The sequence below is a fragment of the Ammospiza nelsoni genome, chromosome 6 (assembly GCF_027579445.1).
Source record: "Ammospiza nelsoni isolate bAmmNel1 chromosome 6, bAmmNel1.pri, whole genome shotgun sequence".
NCBI lineage: Eukaryota > Metazoa > Chordata > Aves > Passeriformes > Passerellidae > Ammospiza > Ammospiza nelsoni.
The window spans coordinates 39,564,341-39,592,067 of NC_080638.1; the positions used below are offsets into that span (position 1 = coordinate 39,564,341).

A 27,727-nucleotide genomic window follows, 5' to 3' on the forward strand; every position below is an offset into this window, starting at 1 on the left:
CACTTTATTTTGAACTAAACCAGTTTGAGGTAGCCTACTTGAATAAGTATTTGAATAAAATTAAAATGATTTCAAGAAAATAAAAAGAATATTTGTGTGAATAGTGAATTTAACAGGTTTTAGTGAATTTGAACAGGTATCACAGAAAGAATACAACTGATTTTGTAATGATTGTACTGTGTTGGGCTTCATTTAAAGAATTGTGCTCATATACAGACACTTGATACGTTAGTAATATTTAAGGAATTTCTTATTTAATAGCATTTTTCCTTCTATTTTCTTGTTTCACTATTATTGCAGTGGACAATGCCCAGTTTGCAACCATCAGCTGGAGGACAGTAACCTCACTGAAGAGGAATACAGTCATCTCAGTGAGAGAATAATGAAGGACGTGATACATGGAGCTGACACTTTTAGAAAGACAAGTCCACAGGTAGGTCTTGTACACTCTCAGGTTCATTGGCTAGAAGGATAATATGGATAATATGCAAGTACTGTTCAGGCACTTTGAGAACACCAGAAATTTTTTCCTTTGCTTTAAACATTGTAGGTCATGAGATAGGCCATGAAGTGTCATGAAGTATCCTGTGTGTTTATATATCCTGTGTGTATCCTGTGAAGTATTCAGTTGTGTTTATAATTTACATCTAAATCTCAACATCTTTCATATTTTATTTGTTCTTACATTTTCAGCCAGTTGTTAATGGATGCTGAGATAATTAAAATATGGGGGGCTTTTACATTAAAAATTAAAATCTTTTGATCTTCCGAAGGCTAAATTTTAAATATGGAATAAAACCCAGTGAATAGAACAAAATAAGACATCTTGAGCTTGCAAAAAAGTAAAAGAACTGTTTATAGTTCCATTCTGTCAACTTTTACAACCCACCAACCTATCAACTACTCCTTAATTTTAAAGATATACTTTCATATTTATAATTACAGTGTACAGTATCAGGCTTTTCAAAAGTCGTGGTAAACATACGAGAGAGTGCAATTTCAGACACTACAGTATATTGCAGTTCTATCAGTTCAGCGAAGCTTTTGACACTGCCTCCCCAAGCATTCTCCTGGGGAAGCTGGTGGCCCATGGCTTGGGCAGGTGTGCTCTCCCCTGGCTGAAAACCTGTGTGGGTGCTCAGGCCCAGGAGTGGCTGTGCAAGGAGCTGCACCCAGCTGGCAGCCGGGCACCAGGGCGTTCCCCAGGGCTCACTGTGGGACCAGTCCTGTTTGACACCTTTGCTCATGATCTGGGCAAGGGGATCAAATGCACCCTCAGCAAGGTCACAGACAACACCAAGTTGTGTGGGAGTGTTTATGAGCTGGAAAGCAGAAAGGTTCAGCTGATGGATCTGGATAGACTGGATCGTGGGTCAAGGCCAACTCAGCAAGGCAAAATGTCAGGTCCTGGACTTCTGTCACAATAACCCCAGGCAGTGCTACAGGCTGGGGACAAAGTGGCTGGAAAACTGCCCAGTGGAAAAGGACCTGGGGGTGCTGCTTGACAGCAGCTGGACATGATCCAATGTGTGCCCTGGTGGCCAAGGAGGCCAATGGCATCCTGGCCTGTATCAGAAATAGTGTGGCCAGCAGGAGCAGGGCAGTGATTGTCCCCCTGTATTGAGCACTGGTGAGGCCACACCCCTAATCCTGCATGCAATTCTGGGTCCCTCACCATGACAAGGACATTGAGGTGCTGGAGCATGTCCAGAGAAGGACAGTGGAACTGGTCAAGGGTCTGGAGAGTAAGTCATAGCTGAGGGAGCTGGGGTTGTTCAGCCTGGAGAAAATGAGGCTCAGGGGAGAACTTACTGCTCTCTACAAGTGCCTGAAAGGAGCCTGCTGCCAGGGGGGCTGGTCTCTTCTCCTGGGCAACCAGCAAAAGGGCAAGAGGACATAGCATCAAGCTGTGCCAGCAAAGGTTGAAGTTGGACATGAGGAAGAATTTCTTGACTGAAAGGGTGGTAAAACATGTAATGGGCTGCCCAGGGAGGTGGCAGAGTCACTGTCCCCGGAGTGCTGGCCTAGTTGACAAGGTGGTGATCAGTCACAGGTTGGACTCGATGATTGTGGAGGTTTTTCCCAACTCTAATGATTCCATGGCTCTATTTCTGACGTGTTTTGAGTGGAGATAACAGATTTGGTGGTAGAGATATGGACCAAAGCTGAGCCCCACTAGATGGAGCCCACACCACATCTCGGGGCAGCTTTGCTTTGTCTTTGAGTATTGTTTGCTGCAGCTGGCACCTCAGTTCTTCACCAGCTTTGAAAGTATGGAAGAGGACTCAAGGTTTATTCTTCAGGCTTTCTGCAGGCACAGACAGTGAGCATGTTCATCAGTTACAGAAACTTGAAAGTCTTGGGGTATTTGTAGTATATGCAGCCTATTGTGCAGACATCTGATTTCCACACAGATCTTATTATCAATTTAGGGCTTTTAATCTGATCTAGCTGCTAATTGTATAGGAGAATAAAATTCTCCTTAAAAATGTAGCAGTCATTTTCAGTATGTAATAGGTACTGGTGTTCTGTAATATAAAATAAACAAAAGGCTGTGTTTTATTGAACCCTGTATGGCTTGAAAATTTCAAATGTGTCAAGTAGACAGGGCTAGATTGGCAGTACCAGTTGAAGATGGAGAGATTTAGGGAGTTCTGGGTAACAGGACCTTCACACACAATCTGAAGAGTAGTAGAAATTATGTTCCCCCTGTGGGAGAGCCTGATTGAATAAATGCATACAATCTAATGAAACAAAAACTCAATACTCTACATTAAATTTTGATGTCAGTAGATTCTGTTAGACTGTGTGATAGCTGAAATTCCATAATTTATCACTGTGGGGCCAGCTACTTGTTAGTTTCAAGTTGATCTCGTTCCAGTTCTGTATCAACAGGTAGTCCCTGAGTGGAGATGAGCTTGGTGTTTACTGTTGTTTGTACAGCTTAAAGTCTGCTTCCTCAGTGAAATTGGGACATGGATGTGGGGGCAGTGGCAAAACAGTGTCATGATCTATCATGGTGTTTCCAGAAATAAAATTGGGACTTTTTAGTTGCCTTTGTGCTATGAAAGCAGACATGTGGTGATGAAAATATGCTGCCCATTTTAGGTATGTCAGACTGTGGGACTTCTTCTGCAGCCAGGGGCTTCCAGAGGGGAACTGGGTGATGAGGCTTAAATAAGGATGTGAGTACATACATCTGAGAAGGTGGGGGGATTTTCCAGTCAGTCACTTTTTTTGTAGTGGCTGTAATTCAAATAGGAAACTTTAGCTTTGTCTTCCTTCTTTTCTCCTAACTAGTTTTCTTTAGTGGATCTATATTTCCTGCAATGAAGTGATTAATCAGGGAAACAGTTTGAGTTGCTTTGAGCTTTAAATATTTTTTTCCAACAGTGTTTCAAATTGAATATATAAATGCTTTTGGAATCTGTTTGTTTTCTTCAGTAAGGGATAGTTATTTGTCTTACTTTTGCAACAGCATCATTGCTTTATTTTATTTCTGTCACTTAAGAATAAATATGATCAGAGTAGAAAATGAGGAGCAAAGATTCGTTTGTTGAGGATCCCCCAAAAGTAATTTGTGGTGCAGAGATTAAAAACAAGTAAGTCTTTTTTGTAATTAGTTTTAGGAAAAAAAGCAAACATAGATTTGTACATCAGAATGGTAGTGAACACTATTTACAAATATGTTGAAAAGATGGCTTGCATGAGCTATAAAACTGATTATCTGTGATAAGGAAATGTTACACATTAAAAACAATTCAGATCCTTATGGATAGCTTCTGGAAGGTCTATTAGGCTATCATATGATGGTCTAATGCAGTGAGCTGTAACCTTGCAGGCTGCCATAGAAAGGAGACAGCTACAATAAGATTGTCACCTGTACCAAATTTCTGTGTGGTATTTTCTGTCAGATGCTTGTTTACCCTGGCTGCATTTAATTGGGAGCTGTGCCATTGAGCCTGAGAGGATATAATTGGTGTGCTGAGAGGCAGAATCAACTTTTGCTGTGATGACTTTCATGTTGCAGCTGCTCCTGGGTGTTTGTGCAAATGCTGTAATTTCATTCCCTTTGTGGCTCCCACTTACCTCTGATAAGCCTGAAAGGGCTGTTGTGCAGTGGGAAGGAAGCTCATGGGAGGTGTGTATGTGCTGTCAAGAAGGCAGGAAGAGATGGGTTTGTGCTCATGTGAATTCCCACACTAGGTCTGGGCTAAGCAGGGATTTTTCATATTCTTCTAGCACATAGGGGACAACAAAGAGGAAGTAGCCCATTCATCTCAGTGTTCTTTTGCAGCTGAATGAGGCAGTGCTATTTGGAAGGAACCTTGAACATTGGGCTCTAACTCTTACCTTTTAGATTGATACTTTTTTTTTCTGTAGAGCTCTGGTTCTCCTTCCAACTCCATGATTTGCCCCAAAGGCCTGAGTGACCCAAAGGGGGCTTTGGGTGTGTGTCAGTCCTGTTCTGTCAGCCCGGGATAAGTGTGCCATCTCCCTCCTCTACCTCTGTTCCCATGGGTGTTGGCTGAGTCCTGCCAGCAGTGCCCGCTGTGGGCACAGGCTGTGAGCGGGCAGCACTGCACATGCACATCACAGTGAGTGCCTGCAAGCACCTTCCTGTTCCTCACAGTCACAGTGAGTGCCTGCAAGCACCTTCCTGTTCCTCACAGTCACAGTGAGTGCCTGCAAGCACCTTCCTGTTCCTCACAGTGCCTCCCAAGGCTGCAGCCACAGCAGTTCATGACTTGGGGGTTATTTGTAAACTCAGAGGCCAAACAAATTGTGTGCAATCCAGAGTACACAGAGATACCAGACACAATACTGAGAAAGGCTGTCCTGTTTAGAAGGGTTTCCAGGGGATTTCCAAGCTTTGAAACTGCAGGGGAAATATTCAAACCCATCGGGCATAGCAACAAATAGATTTAAGAGTGCTCCACCAAGGTGCCTTTAAAAAAAGAACTGGCTGGATTTCAGTTGGACAGCCGAATTTTATTTCACACTTAATATTCATTCCTGTGTTTTTCTTCTGATATCAGGAAACATTGCTGAAAACAAAGCAATCCCCATAACATTGTATTTTATGAAACTTAAAAATGTTTTCACTTCTCTAAAATACACCCTGTTTGATAATAGGGGTAGTTACATTATAATTAAGTGCAGTATAATATTCTGTTAATCAGAATTTGCTGTTTCCTTGCACTTGAGGCTGTTGTCATTAAACAAGAGAGGAAGCACTGCTTTTTCTGCTGTACAAAGCTTAAAGCATTGTAACTTCTTCTGGAAAAAATACATGTTGAACATTGTAGTTTTACTTTTTTTAATTTAACTAGTGTCTCTCCATCATTCCTGAAGTGAACAAAAACTTTATTGTTCAGGGGAAGTGACAAACAGCCTTTTCTGCAGTGATTTGAATACATTTTAGTGTGGATTTTAATTCTTATTTTTGAACTCTGTACATTGGCAGGAACATAATAGCCTTCTTGTAAGTCCTCTGTGAATTTACTCCTTTGTATGTTAGATTACTTTGGGTTTTGGCATTTAGGTAGTAGACCTTTTTGGTTTGAGAATTTAGCTAATGGCATGATTTATATTTCTAGTTGCCAACATATTTCTTATTTAGACTTGAGAAGAAAAATATTCAAGAGTTTCAATTTTTCTGTGATTTTAAACTTTTCATACACTTAAAACTGTTATAGACATTAAAATTATTTCAAAATACTCCTGTGGATTAGTCTTATTGCTCTTACTGCTTGCTTAGCTATATTTTCTTTGTTTTGAAATATTTATTTCTGTTATCATGTTTAACATAGTGTCTGTAAATACTAATAATGAATTCTTTCCCTCATTTTTGTTGTGGTACTGAACTTGTAATCTATATGTACACTAGTATGGGAGGAAAAACTTATATTTCTGTTCTATAAATCTATAAATGTATTTACAGAAGCTGAAATAGTATTGTCTTACCAAATAGTACTATTTTCATATTTATGACAGCTGCTTTTTCAAATACTTCTCGCTATGCAAACCAGACTTTTGAAGTCTGGAGGTACACTTATTTAAAAGAACTTTAAATGAATTAATTAAAGTAGCAAAACTAGTAATTTTTTTTCTTGCTTGCTTTTTCAAACAATAATTCCTAATGTTCTGGTTTTTTACAACCAACCTCTCTTGCTTTGCTGTAATATTCTGGGCTGAGAGTTACATTTCATAAAATGTTGTTTCATCATTTAGCCAGTTAGCATGGTCAGAGCTACATGTGGTAAGAGGTGATCCCAGTAGTCTCCCCTGCTACCAATCTCATTCCATTTCTGGCTGCATTTTCTTGTTGGGACAGTCCTCTGTGTTGTAACCTCATCTGAGGGACTGATGGAGACTAAGAACTCTTGTATGGGCTGAGTTCATCCACTTGGGTCTTTCTCCATGTGCTAGGATGTGTGCATAGGTGGGTGAGGGAACAAAGGCAGGAATGAATGGCTGAGGAAAGGGAGAAGGTGGGAACACCCCTTTCTGGGCAGCACCAGTACATACCAGTATAAGCTGGTGGTGAAATAGTGCATGAGCCACCCAGCTGGTGTGGAATGCAGAAAAATGCAACTCTTCATGCTTTTGCCAAGATATGAATGGACTTGAGCCACCCACACCCTAGTGATTAAATAATAAATTATTTTAAAACTCTTAAATTCTTTACATCAGTATGAATTCCATCATGGATTTGGTTATAGCTGGCTTTTTCTTTTAGTTGATTTAGTCAAGTGTGTATCCATTTGTGAAGAAAAGATTTTTTAATAAAAGGTGCAGTGAATAATTTTTAAAGGTTACATAGTTGGCATTCCCCTGTTTTCCCAGTAAGGCAATGAATGAAATCAGGTGGGTTTTTTAAAATTCCCTTTTCTTTTGTTCATGTTGTGAAACAGGATATCACTGGAGCCACTGTGCTGTGTGTGGGGGGAAGCCCTGCAGTGAGGTAACAGCCCTGCTGTATTGCAGTGCTCCTCTGCAGAACCTGAGCCTTATGAAGCAATACAAAATATGGTTTTAGTTTAGTTCCTTCTGTTTGAGTCATGTTTTCAAGTCCATAAGGAAAATGGACTTTTCCTTAAAAACTTTGAGAGGTGAACCCAGTCAAACCAAGTTAGAAATCAGAGTAAGGTTTGCTGTGTTTATTTTGGTGCTCTTACCTGGAGGGGCCGGGGAAGGAGGGAGAGAGAGAAATGTGTTTTGTTACTTGTTGGCTTATTGAAGGAATTCATCAGAAGTGCCCCTGTCCTGTTGAGCAGGATGTTTCCAGTAAATGCTCCTGTGGCATACACCACCTGTGGGGTGTGTGTAGATCACACGTTGCAGTCTCCATTTGGAAGGGTTAGCTTTTGTGAATAGCTTGCTTATTTTTGCCTAAACCAACCTGACTCCTGGGGATGGTCCTGTGCAGGGCTAAGAGTTGGACTCAATGATCCCTGTGGGTCCCTTCCAACCCAGCATATCCTAGGATTCTGTAACCTGCATGTCATCATTGTACTGCATTGACAGCCATTGTGTCTGAGTTCACTTGATTAGTTGTACCCTAACTGCAGCTGTGCTCTACTTCATTTACTGCTCAGAAAGAAAGCCTTTAATTTCTTCCAGCAGTTAGCTAATGGGGGGGGATATCTTTAGGGAACTGTGGATGAATCATCTGTTTACTCCTGTGGCTGAAGTAAGAGCTGCATAAAATCCAGACAAATCCCAATCCTTAAAAGATCAGCATTCTTTGAATTGTCTACTTTCTCTCTTTGTAGTGGGTTGGTCTGGGTTGGACACCAGGTGCCCACCAAGCTGCTCTATCACTCCTCTCAACAGGACAAGGTTAGGGGTATAAAATGAGATAGAAAAACACTTGTGAATCAGGATAGAGACAGTTTATTAAAGCAAGAGCAAAGGCTGCATGCAGAAGTTAAAAAAAAAGAAAAAAAAAGTGTTCTCTACTTCCCATTGCCAGGTGATGTCCAGCCACTCCCTGGGAAGTAAAGCATCAGTAGGCATAGCAGTTGCTCCAGAAAACAATGGTCATAATAATAAACACCCTGTCCTTGCCCCCTTCTTTCTCCTGGGTGTTGTTCTGAGGAGGTGTCTCATGGATGGGATATCCCTTTGGTCAGGTTGAGTCAGCTGTCCTGGGGATGTTCCCTGCCAAGATTTTGCCCACCACCAGCCTACTGATGAGGGGGAATGTTGGAGACACAGCCTTAGTGCTGTGGGGAGCATTAACTCCAGCTCAGCCAGACCCAGTACACTCACACCATGTAAGTCTTTGGGTATTTATATTTTGTCTGAATGAGGTAGCCTGCTGCTTCTTTCCAGGCTTTGCCCTTTTCCTTCCCTGTGTCCAGAGAGGATGAGAAATATGGCAGCTCAAAAACTGTCTCTCAGGGGAGGAGACCTTCTCTGTCATTCTTGATGTATTTTTTTTCTGGAAAAAGAAAGAACACACTCTCATGCATAGCTGGGGAAATATGGGTGGTGAGGAGAAAATAAACTGACCCTTGGGAGTTTTAGTCTGTCTGAGGCTTTTTATTGGAGTCTTGTGTAGTTGGTGACATGAATTAAAGTTGGCCATTTGTCTTCTGCACTTTGCTATTAACTCCTTATTTCCCTGCCTGATTAAGTCTCCTTGCCACCAGCAAACCTTCCCTGCCTGTTTTGCACTGTTTGTGCCTAAAGAAGCAAAGCATTGAGCTGATCTGGGAGGCTGCCAGGGCATGCTGGCTGGCAGGCATCTGTTCAGAATGTTGAGAGACATGGACAGGAGGAGATGGTGCAGAAGCATGCAGTGGCCAAAGGAATGACCCTGAAAAAGCTGCAGCATCCCCCAGCTCCAGGAGTAAACCCCAGAGAGCCCAGAGATGCTTTCTGGGGAGTGCTGAGCCTATCCTGGTGCCTCTCAGCAGGACCCTTCTGGCAGCCCTGCACCATCTGCTCTTCTGGAAGATGAGAGGGATCCAAGCCAAGAGTGGGCAGAGGAGAGTGCAGACCTACTGAACCCCTCTGCTGCTTCCCCAGCTCATGCTGTAGTATTCCCTGAACAAAACAGTCTACTCTGCCCACCAGGGCAAACCACCTTTTCAGGAACTGCTCTATAACCATTGTCACTTGAAGTAAAATACCACTTGAAAAACTCTCTGCAAAGTGCTTGGTTTGTATTGAACTGAGTCCATAAAGACAGGATTACTTGTACAGTTTGCTTCTTAAAAATGCCTTGACTGTAACTATTTACTTGAAATAATATTGCCAGTTGTTAGCACTGAGAAAATAACGCTGTGTTGGAATGTTTACCACATGTTTCACCTGCTTCCACTTTTTGTTTTTTCTGTTTTAACTCATCTTTGTCTCGGAGCTTTTCTACCTTAATTTCCTTTGGGCTACATGTCTTTTGCTTCTTTTCATCTTCCACATTTCAGACAGCACTAAAGTATTGCAGTGATGGCTCACCAGATTTTGAACCATGGAGGTCCATGGGTGGTGTAAGCCCAGAAGTCAGGAATCTGTGTTGTTTGGTTTTGCACTATTTTGTACTTGCTATCCCTGCCACTGCCTTTCCTAGTGACTTCCTTCTATGTCTTGATGTCCCTGTCAGATGGCAATGAGAATTTTTATTCATCTATGGAAAATACTTTGAGATTAGGGCAGAGGAGTGGGGAAAATACTTCACAAGTGCCAACAACTTATTTTTGTTTTAGATGATAATTTCCTTGTCCAGTGTTTTATACTTTCTCAGTAGTAACATTTATTTAAGCCATGGAGAAATGAAAGATCACATAACAGGTGATTGATTCTCAAGGTGCTAGACTGAGTTGTCTAGTTTGTCCTGTGTTGTCCATGTTCTTACCGCTGTGCTTTTGACTGGTACACCTCTGTTCACCTGGAAATTATTCCTGAAATTTTAACAGCTGAGTGAGCCGTCTTACCTTGCTGGGTTTTTACTCTTAGTACCAGTAGCCCTTTTCCTAGTATAATTTGTCATAAGCATTCCAACTAAATTTGAAGTGATCATTTGTTACTGCCTGACAGCGTTGTATTTTCTGGAAAAAATGAATTCTTTCTTTCATTTCTTTCTCCAAGGAAGAATTGTATATGCTCTGTATGTTTTTGGGTGCTGAGGCAGTGGCTTTTATTTAGATGTATGTTGCCATGTTGCTACGTGGAAGAAGGCAAGATTAGAAGAGTACTTCTTGAATCCTTTGCAGAAGGCATGAAATATTAATTGTTTTGAGTTCCTGTGAAAGTTAATTTATAGCCTGGATTGTGAAGACTCTGTCAGTGATAAATAAATCTTACTTGTTACTAGAAAGGTAATTTATGCAACTAGGTCACTGCCCATCAGGATAATGCAGAGTTCTTGGTCTTATGAAAAACAGTCAGAAGCAAACAGTACAAATCCTATGCAAGTGTCTGCAAAAAAACTACTAAATCTTTCCCCAAAAATCAAGGAGAAATTCCTGAGGATTTTATTATAGCTCTGTAGTCTGTTCTTCTCTTATGGACTCTCAAACCTAAAGCAGTTGTGATTTCCTTATGAGGAAAAAACTGGATGTTTTGTTCAATCAGTGCCTTACATTTCTGACCTAGTAAGAAAGTTTATGGTTTTAGCCTTAAAGCCACGTGTTTCTCACAGATAGAGTCCTGTCTTTCTAAATGGATGTTTATTTAAATATTGACTGGCATTCAGAGATTTCATCATTCTTTCAGAGAACCTAAGTATGATCATTATTTTACATTTGGACATGCTGAGAGCTAGTAGTGGTGAAGCTGTCTACTGGACTGTAAAAGTTGCTTTGTTCAGCAGCTGCTGTGGGACAATGACTATAGCATGTAACTTTATGGAAGTGCACAGCTCAGATTGTAATTTTGAAAATTTGGATAACTGCAAACTTTTGGATTTTGGTTGTAATGTAATTTTTGGTTGTAATGGTTTTATTGGACGTATCCAATGTAAGACTTATGGCTTAAAAGATGGGGTGGGTTTTTTTGGTGTGGTTGTTAATGATGTGAAGTGTAGCCAACAAAGGAAAAGTGAGACATTTGGGCTTTGTTTCCTTTTTAAATAAAAATTGAATAGAATTTCTTTCTATTAAACTCAGCATATTATTCCCTTGTGTTTATTTATTTATTTATTTCAGGAATTGGAGGCCTTTCAAACATTTGTTGAAAATCGACTTCCGTTTGATATTGTTATTGATGGACTCAATGTTTCCCACATAAAATCCAGAAAGATGCAGTGTGAAAATGTAAGTGCTGGTTAAATATTCATTAAGTGTTTTGTGTATACTGGTTGTAAAACAGTGAGTGCCTCATTATTAGTTATCCTCTAGAGAAAATGAGCAAATACTTTGTTGCACATTCACAATGAAGTTCAAAGAGTTATCTGAGTTTCACAAATTAAAAATTACTAGTGGGAAGATGGTTCTTCTAGATATTTGCCTGTATTAGCTGTAAAATGTCATACATTTCCTCATATATTCAGTGTTTATAGTTACAGCTAAGGTGTCAATAATAACATAATTACAGAAACTCTATGTGGTTGTGTAAGTTTTCATAGTAATAAGGATTTGGGGGAATTGGGTAAATCTGCTGTGTAGAAAATTTAGTCTAATATAGTTATGCTGGTAAAAGTTGTCATTAAAATAACCCCTTGCTTAGTTCAAACCACATCCCATACACATTTAAATATTATTTCATTTCCTATTGCTTTGAGACTTGAGTCCTGTTTAACAAGGGTGGCTCAAACTGGTTTCAGTTCTTTCCATTTGATTTGTAGAAGAAAAATCCTGCTCCTTTGTCGGTGAGAAACCTATGTTTGAGACTTCTTGATACTCCCTTGTAGCACTTCACTAAGAATTGGCTTAAAATTATTGGGTTTTTTTGTCAATCAAATTAGGAGAAGCAAAGTAGCTGCTCACACATATTTCAAAGCCAGAATTTAAATTTTCACACTCTCAAAATTAAAATTAATTTATAGATGAGCTTGTTAATAAAAGAAGAAATTCACTTTCATTCATTACAAGAAATAGATTTCTGTTCTAAGAATTACTTTAAAGCTGTTGTTAGGAAGTAATGTATACTGATCTATGTAGATAAAAGTGAGCTGAGGAGGTTAGATAAAACTTGCTGAAAAGTGTGTCAGTGGCAGTGTAGTTGCATGAGATACTGTCTCACAAAGAGAGCACTTTACTTACTACAAAAACAGCAAAAAAAGTTCACAATTTGTTTGGGTGGGATCAGGGAGGAAGTTTTGATTATCTGAGATGAATTCCAGGCAGAACATAGTGGCACAATGTTTTAACATGTAGAAAGACAGATCTGTGCTGCCAAAGATGAGGAGGGGAAAAGAATGTCCTTGCTCAGTGCATGCCTTTCCCACTGTGGGAGCTTGAAACAGGATTCTGAATGGTTTGTAGAAAACTGGAGGCAATTGAGCAAAGAGCTAGCCTGATTTTGGCAGAGAATTACTCCTGCTTTCTGATCAGAAATCTTGCTAGGAGGTATTAGCATTCTGAACAGCATAAATTGCCTTTCAGTTTCTCCTTAGCTTGGGCTGCAGTGGAAGCACTTTGGGATCCATGATGCCAAAGAGCTCCAGGAGGGCTGTGTGGAGGCATCAACTTTCATTTATGTTGTTCCATATAGGTACAGGTCAAATTTCTCTTGAATCCCAGCTGTTTACTGATTAGGAGGATTTTGGGAAGACCTGCCTTTCCTTCCTACACAAAGAACAGTAACTTGGGCTCACCCCAGCTTATCTAGAAGAGGATTCTCTTAGCTATGAGTTAAGTTGCTGTGAATGATTATTACAATTTGTTATGCACAAAAAATATTAATCATTAGGGTTTCTGCCAGTCTTTTTCTGCTCCTGTTTTCTGGATCCTGTTTTTTGGGAGTATGGAGTCATTACATGAGAGATTGGAGAAGCCCATTATTTCTGCCATAGACCTGTAGATACTCACGGGCTGAATAATTCCTGTTTTGTATGGGAAGTTTATATTTGCACTCTAAACAACAAAATAGCTGCTTCACTACCCGAAAGAAATAATCTTCTAGACACATGGACTACTAAAGACTTTTCCCTGCATTGATCCTCTCAACTAACTGGGATCTTTTTAATATTTTAATGCTAGATGTCATTATACACAATTACAGTGTTAACTATTGAGTTTATAGTTTTTTCCAAGTGGAAACATAGTTTAAATGCGAGATCATTCTGGATGCTGGCAGATCCTGTTTTATTTCTTCATGACTCTGAACTTCTGTGTTGTAACATGTCAAAAAAAGGACTGGTTTTGTTCTTATTTTGGATCCTTCTAACAAGAAGCATGCATTCTTGTTTTCTGACTTTTTTTTCAAGACTGCTAAAAACAGAAAGAAACCCACAAAGCAGAGCAGAGCAATCCTTTCTTCTGTCTCCAAACTCTTTTCAGATGAGGAAGGGGAAGGCCACAGTAATCTGTTGATGTGTTGCTTTCCTGGTTATGGTGTTGCTGCCAAGCAGTCTCCCATCTGTGAATGCTGACCTCCCTGAATGCTGCAGTCTGTCCTTTGAGGCTGGCTCTGCCACAAAACATCCTTTTCTGGAGGCTCCTGTCCTCACGCCGTGACAGCCAAATGGAAAATGTGGAGTGGCACACATGGGGCATTTACAGCCTGCCTTGTGAGGCTCCTCAGTCTGCACAGGGAAGCACAGTGCTGAACTGAGAAGATGGAGAAGAGAAATAATGTGAGAGAAGTGGGGGGCAGAGCACAAAGGATGGAAAAAGCCAAGAGTGAAGGCTACTGAGGTCAAGCTGGCTGGCTGGGGTAGCATGAGAGTCCCATTTTGAAGAGAGGTGTGCTGTGATTTCTGCTTGACTAGAGAGGTGGTAAATGAGCAGTGTTTCTGAGGACTTAGGTTAAAGCTGTCCAGCCTGCCAGAAGCTGAATTATTTAACTTGTCAAAAAACTAAATTATTTTGAGTCTCCAAGTGTGGATCAGTCTGTATCCTTTTCAGGGATTGATTACTGCATCTATTAGACCCAGTCAAGATATTGTTTTATAAACTTTTCTGTTAGAGGATGTAGTTAGTATGCAGTGTGGTTGAAAGAGAAAATGAGATTGTTGCTGTGTTTCTAACACACTCTTAAGTGTTACTATTTGCAAATTATTAGTTTCTTTGAAACCTGTCCCTTATGGGATTTAGAGAGAATGGCAAAATAAAGGGTGTTGTTAAACACAAAAGAAGGCCTAAGATTTATGTGACAAAAACAGTAATTTAAATGCATTCTGGTCTAGATTTAAATTTAACAAAAAGTACTGTTGAACTTCATGACTTAGCTTCCAGAACTGCAGCTGTTCTGCTGAAGACCAAGACTCTAGCTCTTAGTCACATGATTAGAATGAGAATACATTGATGAAATTTTCCTCTCTGTTTCAAACAGCCTAACATTGGTAATTCCATGTCTTAGGCATCCTGGGGAGTGGCAAGGCACAGGTATCTTGAGGGATAAGAGGAGACAGAAAAAAAGCAAAAGTTGAAGGTAAAATTTTTACTCATTTAATTCCCAAAGTGTTCTGACATTCTAGAAAGCTAGATATGTGACTTCCCAGGCAACTTTAGCCCTCATAGCCAGCACTTAGCAAATCATTATGAATATTATTGACTTGACAGATGTACTGGAACATCCTGTGGCAGTTTCTATGATTTATGACACTCTTGTTTTGTAAATATAATCCCCAATTGCCCTTTTGTCCAGGTGGGTTTTATTCTTGGTCTGTTTCCTGGTAGAAATTATGATGTGGTTGCATAAATTACTCAATTCCTGAAAAAAAAAAATAAGGAGGCAGCATGAAGATAGGAAGAAAGATTTTTTTTTTTTTTGAGATCTAGGGAATGGTGAGGCATTTGATTTGAAGGCACTGCACACATAGTGACTGTAAAACTGCAACACCAGACAGCACCTCCTTTCAATCCATTGCTTCCTTACTGTAGCATTTTAAATTAGACATTAAAGTTGACTCCTTATTAAAAGATATTGTAGAATGGAAAGTATTTTTGCCATATTGTCAATAGAAAAAAAATCCAAATCTCCCTAAAGTCTAAAATGGTTCAGCCTTGTCATCTGCTGCTGCTGTACCTGATGGGTTTTGCCTGACTGAGTCAGTCACTGTACTGCAAGCATGTGGCTTGTAAACAGAGCTGTCCTGGCAGTTTAAGTAAGCAAAGTTGGTTCAGGCTGTGTCATGACGTGTTATCCTTTCCTCCAGATGTATCTAATTACATAAATCCTTACCCAACACAATCACATTTGGTACTCTCTGTAGTGCTCTCACCTTTCACCTTGTAAAGGTCAAGAGAGGGAATTTCCACACACTAACTGTCCGTTTCTCCTACTGAACAAACTGTTACATAGTTCTTAAGTGGATGTTTTCCTGTTTATGACAATTTTCTGCAGAAGTATTCCTTTGAAATGAAAGGGAGTCCCAGTACAAGCAGGATAGCTAGGCTGTAGAGACTGCTCTTGGATTGCAGAAGGGGAGTGAAGACATTTTGCTCTGCTTCAGCTACCCCTGAGCTGTGGAGGAGCAGGGTGGGAGGTGAAAGAGGGGTGAGGGAGCATGGTCTGCAGGAACAGACTGAAGAGTATTTTGCTATTCTTAATTTACAATGAGTTTGGTATATTTTAAATTAAGTATGCAGCCAGGCCCTTGTTTTTAGCTGTGCCCATCTGGTGTTAGAAGTAACTGAATATTTATTTCAAATGTGTGTTGGATCATAGCTAACTCACTATTCCCTTCTGCAAACAGTTTGGCAGTTGGGGTCAGCTCTGCCCTAACTTTACCCTCTCTAATCTCTGTATTAAACCCAGACATCTAAACAATTGGTGAAATAGTTCCAGACTGAGTTACTCAAGGCTGACAATGCACAAAGGAATAGCTTTTGCTCTTGCCAGATAATTTAAAGTGGTTTCTTCTAAACTTAATCAGCACATCTATAAATGGACTACATGAGTTTTTGTAATTCCCATATAAATTGCAATAGGCCTGTAGAATAGCTGAGGAAGGCAGATCCTTGCTGTTGCTTCCCATCCCAGTCTGCTGGCAGCAGCCAGCACTCCACATCTCTGGCCTGAAGCAGGAGCCAGCTCCTGCCAGGAAAGGCACCAGAGCTGCCCCTTGCACCCCTCACAGGCTGGCACAGAAAGCCAGGCTGTGGCTGCTGGAATTGGGAGTGCTCTGTGGCAGGGGCAGGGAACACCTCATGTTTTGCTCCTCTTTCTTGTCTCCTCCTGGGAAAGAGCAGCAGGCTTGTTGAGTGGAGATTGCCCTCTGAACTGGGGAAGGGACTAAGAGAATTTTGCAGTAATAATACATGTGTCTAAACATTACTGCATTTTCTTTTTCTGTATGTTAAAGATCTAAAATTATATTTAACAGAAGGATTCAAGGTTTAAAACATTATACTTTTAGTTATTCTAGTAGTTCTGTAGTAGTTATTGCTGGACTCCTGGCTACATTAGCAGTAGAGAAAAAAGTGGGTGGAGAGAGGTTGCAGTCCTGACAGGAAAGCTGGTAGTGGAAAAAAACGTTCCATCAAAATAAGGAAGAAAAATAGGACATAGGATAGTAGTCTACAGGAAAATGGTGAATGGTCCTGTTAAATTCTTGAAAAAACCCAGCTTTGGCCACAGAATTAAAGAACCTTGATGAATTACACTTTGTGAATTCAGCTCAGAGCCATTGCTCTGGTATGTACTGTATTCAATTTGCAAGGCTCATTTTCCAAATATAAGGACAATTATTACTACAAGAAAACCTCAACTCTTCAAATAAAAGCAAGAATTTTAAAAAGAAGAAAAAAAATAAAACCAGGGCATCTATGACCCACAATTCTCTTAGAATTCTCTTAGCTTAATAACCCAAATCAATTTTGAAACATAATTTTTCTTCTTTGAAATCTCTGCATAATGCCTATAAATCCTCTATGATGAAACAAGGAGAGCAAAAAACATACTGGAGCTTGTAGTTATTGAGAAGAATAATGAAAACAACTTTCTCTCTTGAGTTCCAGTTACTAAACTATTTTTGAGGCCATGAGACACACAAAAAAATCAGCTCCTTTGCATACAACTATAGTTGACAAATACACATACTGGTATGCTCAGGTTTTCATGAGGTAATTTTTATGAGTCTTCAAGTCAGACTTAACCGTGCAACATGCCTAAAAAATCATCTGTACAGTTATTGAGACAGTGATGCTTTGTACAAAACATTAGCTCCACTCCATGAGCTGTCCTACAAAACAAGCAGTTATTAATAAATTTGACCCCAAAAACTCATCCATGGGAAAGAATTCTTTTCTTCTCCGACTCCTTTGGCAGCATCTGTGATTTGTTCAAGTACTTTACTGTCTGTAAATGAAGCAAGAATGAAGTAGATCCATGAGTCATTCTCTGTTCAGAATCAATACATCCAACAGAGGTCTTATTTGTCACACTGCGACAGTTCATCAATTCTGCCTCTGACCACCTCTTGTCTTACCACTCAACAAAGCAGTCAGACGTGTTTGTTCACTTGCTCTCAGCCTTTTCCATCTCTTTTTTTCCCCCCTGTCTTCTACTGGTGGTTCAAGTTTGCATTTCCATGATAACAAAACATTTGGCCTGTTGTTCATGGCTGGAGAGATTTTTATCTTTGCAACATGTGTTTCATTCTTTAGACCTGTACTTTCATTTCCTGTAAGTACTGCACAAACCATAAAGATGTTTTGGTGTTTTCATTGAAAATCACCTTCACTGTTTGTGTAACATGATCTTAAGAAGAGAAAGAAGATCAAGCACTAAGGGGTATTCTTGAAACTTCTCCTGTTTTTAGTGGTGGAGATTCATGAGTGAAATATTCAGCATTGCATCCATATCTCATCAGTTACTTTCTGGGGGTTCCTTGGATATCCCAGCAGAAGAAATCAGTTCTCCTCTGAAGGCACATCTCAGAGATCAATACTAATCTGCTGAAATCTGTCCCTTCTATGTTGGGGCCATCCTAAAATAGCATAGCTCGAGCTCAAGAATTGGGGTCACCAGATGCAGAAGAACAAGGCTGTTCCAGGAGAGCTGAAGGAGATAGACTCAGTTGCCAGTGGAACCTAAAGGGAAGGCCTGGCCTGCAAGTTCTCCTCCCCCTGCAGCTCTTCTGAAACCTGGCAGCTCCTGGTTGTGGCTAGAAGAGAAATAGGAGGGCATTTAATATATTCAGTTTTGTATGCCTGTACACTGTAAGTGCAGATGTATTGGACATCAGGGTGTCAGAGGTTCCAGAAGTATCCTACAGTGGGTTGGCATGGATGCTGCCACCCAGGAATGCCTGTGTTGCCCACACACCTTGAGCCACCAACTCTGGCTCTTCCCATAGCAGTGTGCTCCACTGTCCCTCACTGCTTCTGCAGCACTGCCACAGGAGAGCAGGAGGTAGGTGGGACATCTTAAGAAGGGAAACACAAGGTCAGACTTGTGAATACAGGGAAAACTTTCTCAAAACTTTTATATTTCCAATGTTGTGAAATGGGGGAGGGGAAGCTGACAGGATTCCCTGAGTAAATGCCTCATCGATCAGCTGTAAACAATTATTTTTCTTTTCAGAGGTTTCTGCTCTAGTTTTCCATTTCCTGGTGAGAATAGAGCAGCAGAAATTGATCAGGTTAAAGAAATCTGACTATCAGACAATTTGACAGGTTTTGCCTGTTACTTTCTCTCAGAGTCAGATTCTTCTTGGTGTTGCCTCCTGTTACTATTTGCAGCCTTTGTTTCTGTCTATAAGATTAATAAAAACCCATGTGGTTAAATTAATTATCTCTATTGGTTTCCATCTGGTGTTATGACTTTTACCTTTGTATTTGGCGATAATAGCAAATCAAAAGTTAATGGTAGTACAGGAGCACCCAAGCACCAATCATACCTTTTTTTACCAAGTGAATTTGCATCACATCTTTCATAATAAGATTCTTCTAATCACTAGGAATATAAGCTTGAAATTCAGCAGGGCAGAGTGAACCTGCCTTGATGATTCGTTTCCCAGTGAACTTAGTAACTGTGGCAAGCAGGTTGGTTGTTGCATGTTGTAGAGAAGTCTAAAATCTAGGTGATAAAGTCAAATGAACATGTCTTCTGAACTGGATGAGTTTCTATCTTGCTGTTTTCACTTTGTCCCTTAGAAACCTCAAGATGGGGCTTTTCTCTGGGCAGCTCAACTGCTTCACATAATCATGAATTGTTAGTGTGGCAGTAAGAGGTGTGCTGGGCCTCCAAATTGGAAACCTGATCTTTGGGGAACTGAACTGCTTCTTTAGAAGTGATTTTCATACGAAAAATCTCCATAGTAGTGAGAGGCTATGGGAAGCAGGCCAGAAAATGTGAAGGCTGGGTTACTATAGTCCAGTCCTCTGTGAGAACAAATATTTGATTTGAATGTGAGAAGTGCTGGTTTCACTGTCATCTTAAAAGCAGCATAGGTAATCCTCAGGACAATGATTGTGTTCATTCATGTACACCTGGATTTATTTATATACTTGAAAAGCTACCAATTTTGGTTCACACTTGGCTTTCACATTTAATGAGCTATTTCTAGTAAAAGTAGGAAAGAAAACATATTTGAAAGTTGTGTTATCTGAAGGTGAAAAGGTACAATGTAACAATGGCCTAAAGTCCATTTGGATTTATTTATGAAGCTGTGAAAGCCTAGTTTTTTGAACAGTATGTTATTCCTAAGGATCTCCACATATTGACATGATGTTTAATGATCCAACATTCCATTAAGCTACATTTGTTGTTTTTTCTCTAGTTGCATTCTATTTGTAAAGCAGGATTGGAAGAGACATTTATGTATAAGTAAATGTACTTAAATTGAGATTATTAAATTATTATAACCTGCAATGAAGTTTAAAACTGAGGTTAAAGTAATTTTATTTCTTTTAATCTAGACTCATAGAAAATCAAGTACAATTGTAAACAGCTTTTAATCTAAATCTCTTCCTAAACTGATTGTTTTGTGTTGTCTGGAACATGGAAATAGGAACTCCTATTTGAATCTAGGAGACTGATTTCACCAGAATTAAAATTCCATTCTGGGGATGACAGTTGTGCTGGCAGTATTCTTGCTTGAAACCAATTCGCAAGAATTCCTGTTTCAAACAATTTCTGAAAAATGGTAAGAGCTCTTCTTACCCAAAATACCATTGCCCATTAGAGGTGACATTCTGTATCAAACACTTCTTAATGCAAACCTCCCCTTTTGCTGGTATTGATTTTGTACATCAGATACAGACATAAAAGGGAAGAGGCTATCCCTATTCTACTTTTTGCTTATTTTGTTTCAGGGTGCATTTGTGCAGTTCTTCCAAATAAGGGAGGGGAAACGAGGCAAGGCAAAAAACCTAAGGGTCAAAATAAAATAGTCCCCATGCTAATTCAGACTTATGCCTTTATCTGTGGTGTTAATCTAAATTAGATCAAATGAGATTAAACTCATATGTTCACTTGTGTTAATATAAGGAGGAGATCTCATTCAGATATCTGTCACTTCTCTGAGGACTGCTACCAGAGCTGTGCCATTAAGCTGGTATTGTACATGCTGAGACTTGAAACAATTTTGTTGCTTGGTATCATGTGAGGAACAGGAGTGATGCAGTAAGAGCACCAGTACCAGGGACATAATAAGATGACTATGGCTACCTTTGCTGCTGCTGTTCTTCAAAAAGTAACTCTTGTACAATAGAAATCTTCACTCCCATCCTTCAAGAAAAATGCCTAGCTCAAGATCTTAAAAATTAGTACTTACAAACCATTAGATGAAGAAACACCCCTATAAGGCATAATTTGTGTTGGTGTTCTCATTTTTCTGTAGATCTCCATAAAGGAAACATTCAAATCTTCTATTCTGTAGAAGATAATAGTAATAATACCGTTATTATTTCCTAAATATGATGCCCCAAAATTACATTTTAAAATCACTTGGAATATTTTATCTCTGGCATTGTAATGATTTGCCCCATATCATTGTTAGGAAGCCTTTTTCTTAATGAGAAATTCTGTTTCAAGTATTTTATATATTTACTACATGCATCTACTGATTTTTCCTTTCCACCCAGAGATACTACCTTGTGATGCTGTTTCTTCTTGATTTGTTATTCACTGGTCAGTTCTTTTATGATCTAAATAGTTCTTTTCACAGTTCTAGCTGGATATATGCATTGAATTTTAGTGAGTCAAAAGCTAAAGAGGTTGTCAAAATTATGTAATCATTAGGTACTCTATTTTCAACCAGTTTAATGAAAGATTAATTCCTTCTTCTAATTTTTCTAAATAGTTTCTACCATTTCCAGCTGCTGTATTGTCCTCTCATTGCACAATGCTTCCTGTAGTGACTGTTAAAACTGAACCTGTGCTTCTTTCACATGGTTAATAGCAACTTATCTCTTAGATAAATCAGAGAATATTAGTGATACTTGTGCCTGTCCTTATTGTCCAGCATTTATCCACTTACCTGCTCGCTTCTATGCTTGACAAAAAGGAAGCAGTGAGTTTGCAGTAATATTTCTTCTGCCTCTAATATTTTGAATTTTTGACTCTTGAGCTTTTAAGGAGTCCAGTTGACATGGCTGAGCAAGCTGTGTACAGTGTGTGCCATAAGCTCTCTAACAGCAGCTAAAAGCCTGTTCAGTTCCACTGCTTCTGAAGTAGTTGTTATTCATGACTTTTTCCTGACTTATGTGGGATACCAGTGTGGTAATATTAATCTTGTTGGTGCCTTCTCTCCTTTTTTATTTCCTAATTGTGTGATACTTTGGTAAACCAGATAGTGCTTCCACTATACATTAAAAAAAAAAGAAGTATGATGCCGGTGTTTGTTAAAGCTGTGGTTCTCTGGAGTTTGAGCTTCTACACTCAGTGCAAACTTAACAAAAGGACACTGGAATACCTATTTCTTGACTACTGCCTGTACTACTGCTTGATTGATTGACTGATTGTTTGATAGGAGTTTTCTTCCACCACAGCCCTAAGTTGTCACACATTTGGATAAATAAAGTGGAGTAGTAGTAAGAGGGTTGCAAGTAATCATAGAGCAGAACCAGACAGTCCTAGTGGTGGTGATTTGGTGGTGATTTACCATGCTCCCTGTGAGGAGCAGTTACCCTGGGCTCGGCCATCATTAATGTCACTACTCTGCTTTCATCATCAGAAGTCACATACTCCATGTCCCTGTAAAACACTGCACTGAGCTGTGTAAACCTGTTTGTGGGGAATGACCATACATCTCAATAGGGAGAGGAAGTGTCCTAAAGAATTGGAGGGTTTTGACATTTTCACTTCTAGTTTATATGTATGTATCTGCATATTGTGCCTTTAGAAGTGAAATCTCTTAACTTTCCATTGAATGGGCATTCCCAAATGGGCTTTCAGAAATTTGAATGCTATAGGTTAGGGATTTCTTTTTTGTCATCCCACCCACTCTCATTTCCACAAGCCTATTTAGTCTACCAGCCTAATTAACATAACCTTAACATAACCAGTAATAAAACACAATTTTAACCATTTGCCATCTGATAAATTTGGTAAACAAAACACTTCTGAAATTATAGTTCTGTTTTGAACTTGAGCACTGATGTTCAGTCCTCGATGCTCCAAAGTTGTTAGCTGGGTATCTGCATCTTTTCCATGGAAATGGACAAAAGAGGGCAAGATGCAACATAATTCCTCAAAAGTGCTGCCTGATATAGTCACATAGATGAAAACTGAAATTCTGGAAACTGTAATTCTGTGTCCCCAAGCTAAAAGTTGCTTTGAAAAATAGATCCTTTTATGAAATAGGGCTGGGGCTTGGGAGTGGTTCCTACTTGGCTTCTGTTGCCCAAGCCTTTCATATTTTCATATTTGCAAGCTTGTTTCTCTTGACAAGGGGAAAAAAATGGATAAGTACACAAAGTTTTTCATATAATTCGTTGTTCCCAGGAGGCCAAGCCTTTAGACAAATGTCAAATATCATCTATAATTAATTTGTGGGAGCTGACAATATCATCTGTTTGTCAAATTGCTGTATCTTTAAAGTTAACAAAAAATGCTTCAGATAAAACAGTGACCTGCCCAGTGTCTAGCTATTGAGTATTGCAGACTGCTGCCAATATACTTACATGAAAAGCATCGAAGTACAAAAATTAGATCTTCTGGATTTTAGCTATCATGGTGGGCTTTCACAGACTTCACTGCCTAGGATGTCCAGGCATGGACACTGCTGGCAGTGTTACTAGTAGTAAAATGGCATGAGTCTGCAATGATCAAAACTCATGGTTGTGTAAGATAAATAATGCGGACCCACATTTTACATCAGCTGCATTACACTGCTTCAGATTTTTGTTGGTTTTGTAGGAACAGTGAGTTTCTTGCCAGGGTAAGCCTCGATCCAGCTGAGACAGTTGAACTTCTGCCTCATGATACTGGCAGTGCAAGGTGTGCTGATGGATGTGAACGTCTCCTGGGGTTTTTCCAGTCTGGTAAATACCAGTTATGCTCTCAGCAATATTAGACAGATTCCCTCCTGGGTTCCTCCTTGCTGAAAGCCTTGCTTTCATGGTTGGCCAAGGACAGATAGGTCTGACTCTGACCATGCAGCTGCTCCTCCATCTCAGACCTTTGTGCTTTAGTTTGCTTCTGCTGATTTTTGTAGTGTTGAAGAATAACATTTATATGTTCTCTTTCATATTAAAGAACATTTTCCTCTTTCTGACCTTCACAGAGAAATCACCACTCATTTCAGTAGTGTTTGTTAATGTATTTATGTGCTAAGAGCTGCAAAGGTTCTTATTGAAAGAATTGTTCTCGAAGGTGTATAAAAGTTTTGAAGGTAACCTCTGTATAACAATCTGTAGCAGGCAACTGGAAAACAGTACTGAGAAACAGCAGAAAGACAGTGTGAAAATTGTGTTGTAAATATTTGCTGCATGTTGTACTCTGATGCTTTTTTTCAACTGCAAGTTGCCAGTTTACTGATGTTTCCTTGGTTATCATGTCATTCTACCTGGATGTCTGTTGTCCTGTGAGCTTAGAAATAGTCCTTATGTTACAGTGTTTCTGGAGCTGTCAAGTTTATTAAAATGTGGGATGTCTCTGCTGAAGGACAGGTTTAATATACCATAACAGCATCATGCCTGTGCCTGCTGTAACAGCGATGTCCCCAGCTGCTGCAGGACTTTCCTCAAAGGACAAAAGTATTGTCTGGGTCTTTAGGACTTGGGGAAAACACTTAGCATCAGACAAGGTCAGTCACTCTGTACAGATATGTGCTTAGGACAGTGGTGAGAGCTGCAGTGTTAGTACCTTTTAAACTGTCAGTTTCAGTCTGACAAAGCCATTTCAGTCCTGCCCCGAGTTATTTCCTATCTATGGAAAGGATCAGTCAAGCTTGTGCTTTCATTTTCACCACCCAGAGATCCTGGTCACATTTTGGATTTTCAACACTTAAATATAGCTTCTGACCCACGCTGAAAATGTTAAGACTGGCCACAGCTCCATTGGGCTCACAAACGTTCCTTTGAAACAGCTACATTGTTTCTTGTTCATTTCCTATGGCTACATTTTAACATTGTTTCTATGGTAGGAGAAACTCCCTTATTTCCTTAAAGTCTTTGTGTACAGTGTTCTGATAATTGTAGAAAAGCAAGAGTATCAATGTCATTGCAAACACTGGATTTCCAGTGAAAGAAGGCAGACCCCTGAAGCTGTGACTTCAGCTGGGAAAATTATTCCATTTACAGTCAGTGGCTCTGACAGGTAAAGTTCCACATCTGAATCTTACGCAAGAATAAGTAAAACCTCATACATTTTCATTTTTATTTTACTTTCTTCCTCAAGAATATAGAGATAATGTATGTGTAATATTGGTGCAATGAAGCAATGTGTAGTGATCAGTAAGAAAATACTGTTAAAGAAACAGCAGTGCAACAGAAAGAATTCAAGGATGGGAACAAAGGATAATATTGGTATGTGGAAATGCAAAGGGAACACTTTCAGGTTTTACATGTTTCTTTTCCTACTTTTGTATAATCACTGGTAGGCAGTATCACCTAACTCCTCTCCTTGGTGTGAGGGGTTGAGACCTTTTAATATTTTGTAAATCTTCAGGTTTTGGTACAAAATAGTAGTCTCTCAGGAGATATCTGGATTAAATCAAACCCACATAAGCTGCCCCTTATGCATTGTCAAGATCTTGGTATTTATTCTTTTTTACAAGAAAGAAGATGAGGAAAAGGAGAGGTAAAAGTATACAGTGTTAATCAGCTATGGAGAAAAAATATCTCAAAGATCAGAAAAGGACAAATACCTTTGTCCTTTTACATGACTCTAGAAAGGAAGACATTCAGAAAATTCAAATTCAAAAATGCTTTAGTACCAGCCTACAACTGCAACAGAAAATGTTAAATTTTAATTAAAATAGAAAAAAGTTAGTTGTTAGCAGTGGGCTACAGTTAATGGTGAATTGGACATATTCCACTCACTACCCCAGAAAAATGCTGCTTTATTTCAGATTTCAGATTCACCCTTCTCTTCCATTATTATTCCTACTTCATAATTGCTGACACAGCATCAAAGGGTCTGCTTGTACATTTAAATCAACATTACCTTTTTTAGTAAGTGATTGGGAAAGAAAAAGGTATTGTAGTTGCTTAACAAAACTTTTGGATTTAGAAACTTGGCTGGCACTGAAGTAACTTACAGTATTCAGCTTCCAAAAATGCTGTTAGACAATTGAAGAATATTTATTTGTCTGTGTATTTCTTGAATTGTAAGAGTCAGAAAAATTTGCCTGTTCTTCTCTTTTGCAATTTGTACTATGAAATTCAGCAATTCCTCAAATGTCCATATCTTCTTTAGTCATAATTTCTAGAGCTCTTTGCATTGTTCATTTAATAGCATGCTAACTGTTGTCACTACCCATTTTTCTTTTTTTTATTTGTGGATGAACTTCATTTGTTTGTACATCATGATGATAAAAATATTACCATTCAAAAGCAGAGACATTCAAAAAGTGTGAGCAAGAATATTCACACTAAAAGGTTTCTCAGGTGTAAGGTCTGACATAGTGGCTGAGATCTTTTAAGATGACAGTCCTTTCTAAAATGCCAGATTCCAAAAATCCAATGGCTCTTCCACGTGATGATCCCCTGCCTACCTCCCCATCCATCATATCATACACACTTTAATTCCATGTTTAATTTGTGTGTATATGTCTTCACTCTCAGCATGCATCCCACTGTGATTCTGTTAATTCTCATAGGAAATACTGCTTCACTGTCCATCAGATTACTTCTTGTGCTTTTTGGGAATAAGACAGAGCAGGATATGACTGTAATTAAATAGAAAATACCTATTTCAAAGCCTTCTTTTCTTATATGGCTCTGCTGGGAAGGAGAGGCACCTATCCCACCCTCTCTGCTCAGGAGAAATTCATAAAACTCCTACCAAATCTGAGATTGATTTACACAGTTTTGGTTTGTATTGTGATGTTCTCTGAGTAGAATAAAAGACAGGGGTGGCTCTTCAAGATTGTTTGAAATCGGAAACTTTACCTACAGTTTATAATATAGCAGAATGCAGTGTCAGGGACTATTTACAAACATGTTACTTCTACATTCAGAATTGTTTCAGGGATTGTCTTGAGCAGATTGCATCTTCAATTGAATTCAAATGGAGTTGTAATTAAAGATATCCCCATTACTGGCATAACAGCCAGGGTATCATGAATACAGAAAAATGTAAATTGTGCTATTACTTCTGTATCTGACCTGAATATATTTACAGTTACTCTGCTTCATTTTCCCCACTACTCAGGATTCAAGATGGTTCATTAGCTTGGTCACAGTCCATGGAGTATTGCTCTAGTCAGTCTGACGTGAAAGTAATGTGTTTACATTCAGGCAGTGTTACAACTGAGCCAAGTCCTCCAGGCAACACTGGAGTGGGAACACTGGATTGTGCAGGAGCACCAGGTGTCTAGGTACACCCTTGGTACCAGTCAGTTTGCACCTGGCTGCAAAAGCATCTTCAGTCTCTGAATACAGACTACTCTGCAAGTAGCACAGCTCTAGTTGGGAATTGCCCCATCAGAGCAAACTGAGGCTACTGTACCATCCTCAATCTATATTAAATCAACTTGGGAATCTGCTTCTGTGTTTTAGTTTTCCTGCTCAATCAATAACCTGCCTTGGATTAATAGTGCTGACTGTTAAGAGTAACAGCTAACATCTAAAAGTGAACTGCAAATTTTAATGAATTGTGATAGGGAGTTAAGACATATCTCTAGTGAATGTGTCAAGAGAGGATAAGTCAGTTCCAGGTGCAGAGTCAACGCAGACAGGTTAAAGCACGTTAAACATTGTGTGATAGCCATCACTGATGTATGAAGAGCTGTCACTGGGAGAGTTTTGCATGATGATGTGTTACATCAATTTCAATAGTCTTTCTGTGACACAGGATACAAATATTCCCTACAATATTGTTTCTGCAGTGTTGCAGAGATCCTTGGTGTTGTAAGGGATAATTCCCAGGAGTTACCTGCTGACTGTCTAAAGAGCAGAAAGTAAATCAGGCTGATTAATCTCTGTGACTGTTACTTATTCATCCATCACTGCTTTCCCTTTGAGGTAGCTATGCCCATGCTAGTAAGGGACAGATAACC

General features: G+C 39.4%; 1 protein-coding gene across 1 annotated transcript in view; it reads left to right on the top strand.

The window, feature by feature from the left end:
- The window catches only part of PRORP (protein only RNase P catalytic subunit), a 39,701-nt gene that overhangs the window by 4,162 nt on the left and 7,812 nt on the right, over nt 1–27,727 (top strand). Inside the window, exons 4-5 of the mRNA XM_059475360.1 lie at nt 301–433; nt 11,157–11,264. Of these exons, the coding sequence (XP_059331343.1) occupies nt 301–433; nt 11,157–11,264 (241 nt within the window). The remainder of the gene's footprint in view (nt 1–300; nt 434–11,156; nt 11,265–27,727) is intronic.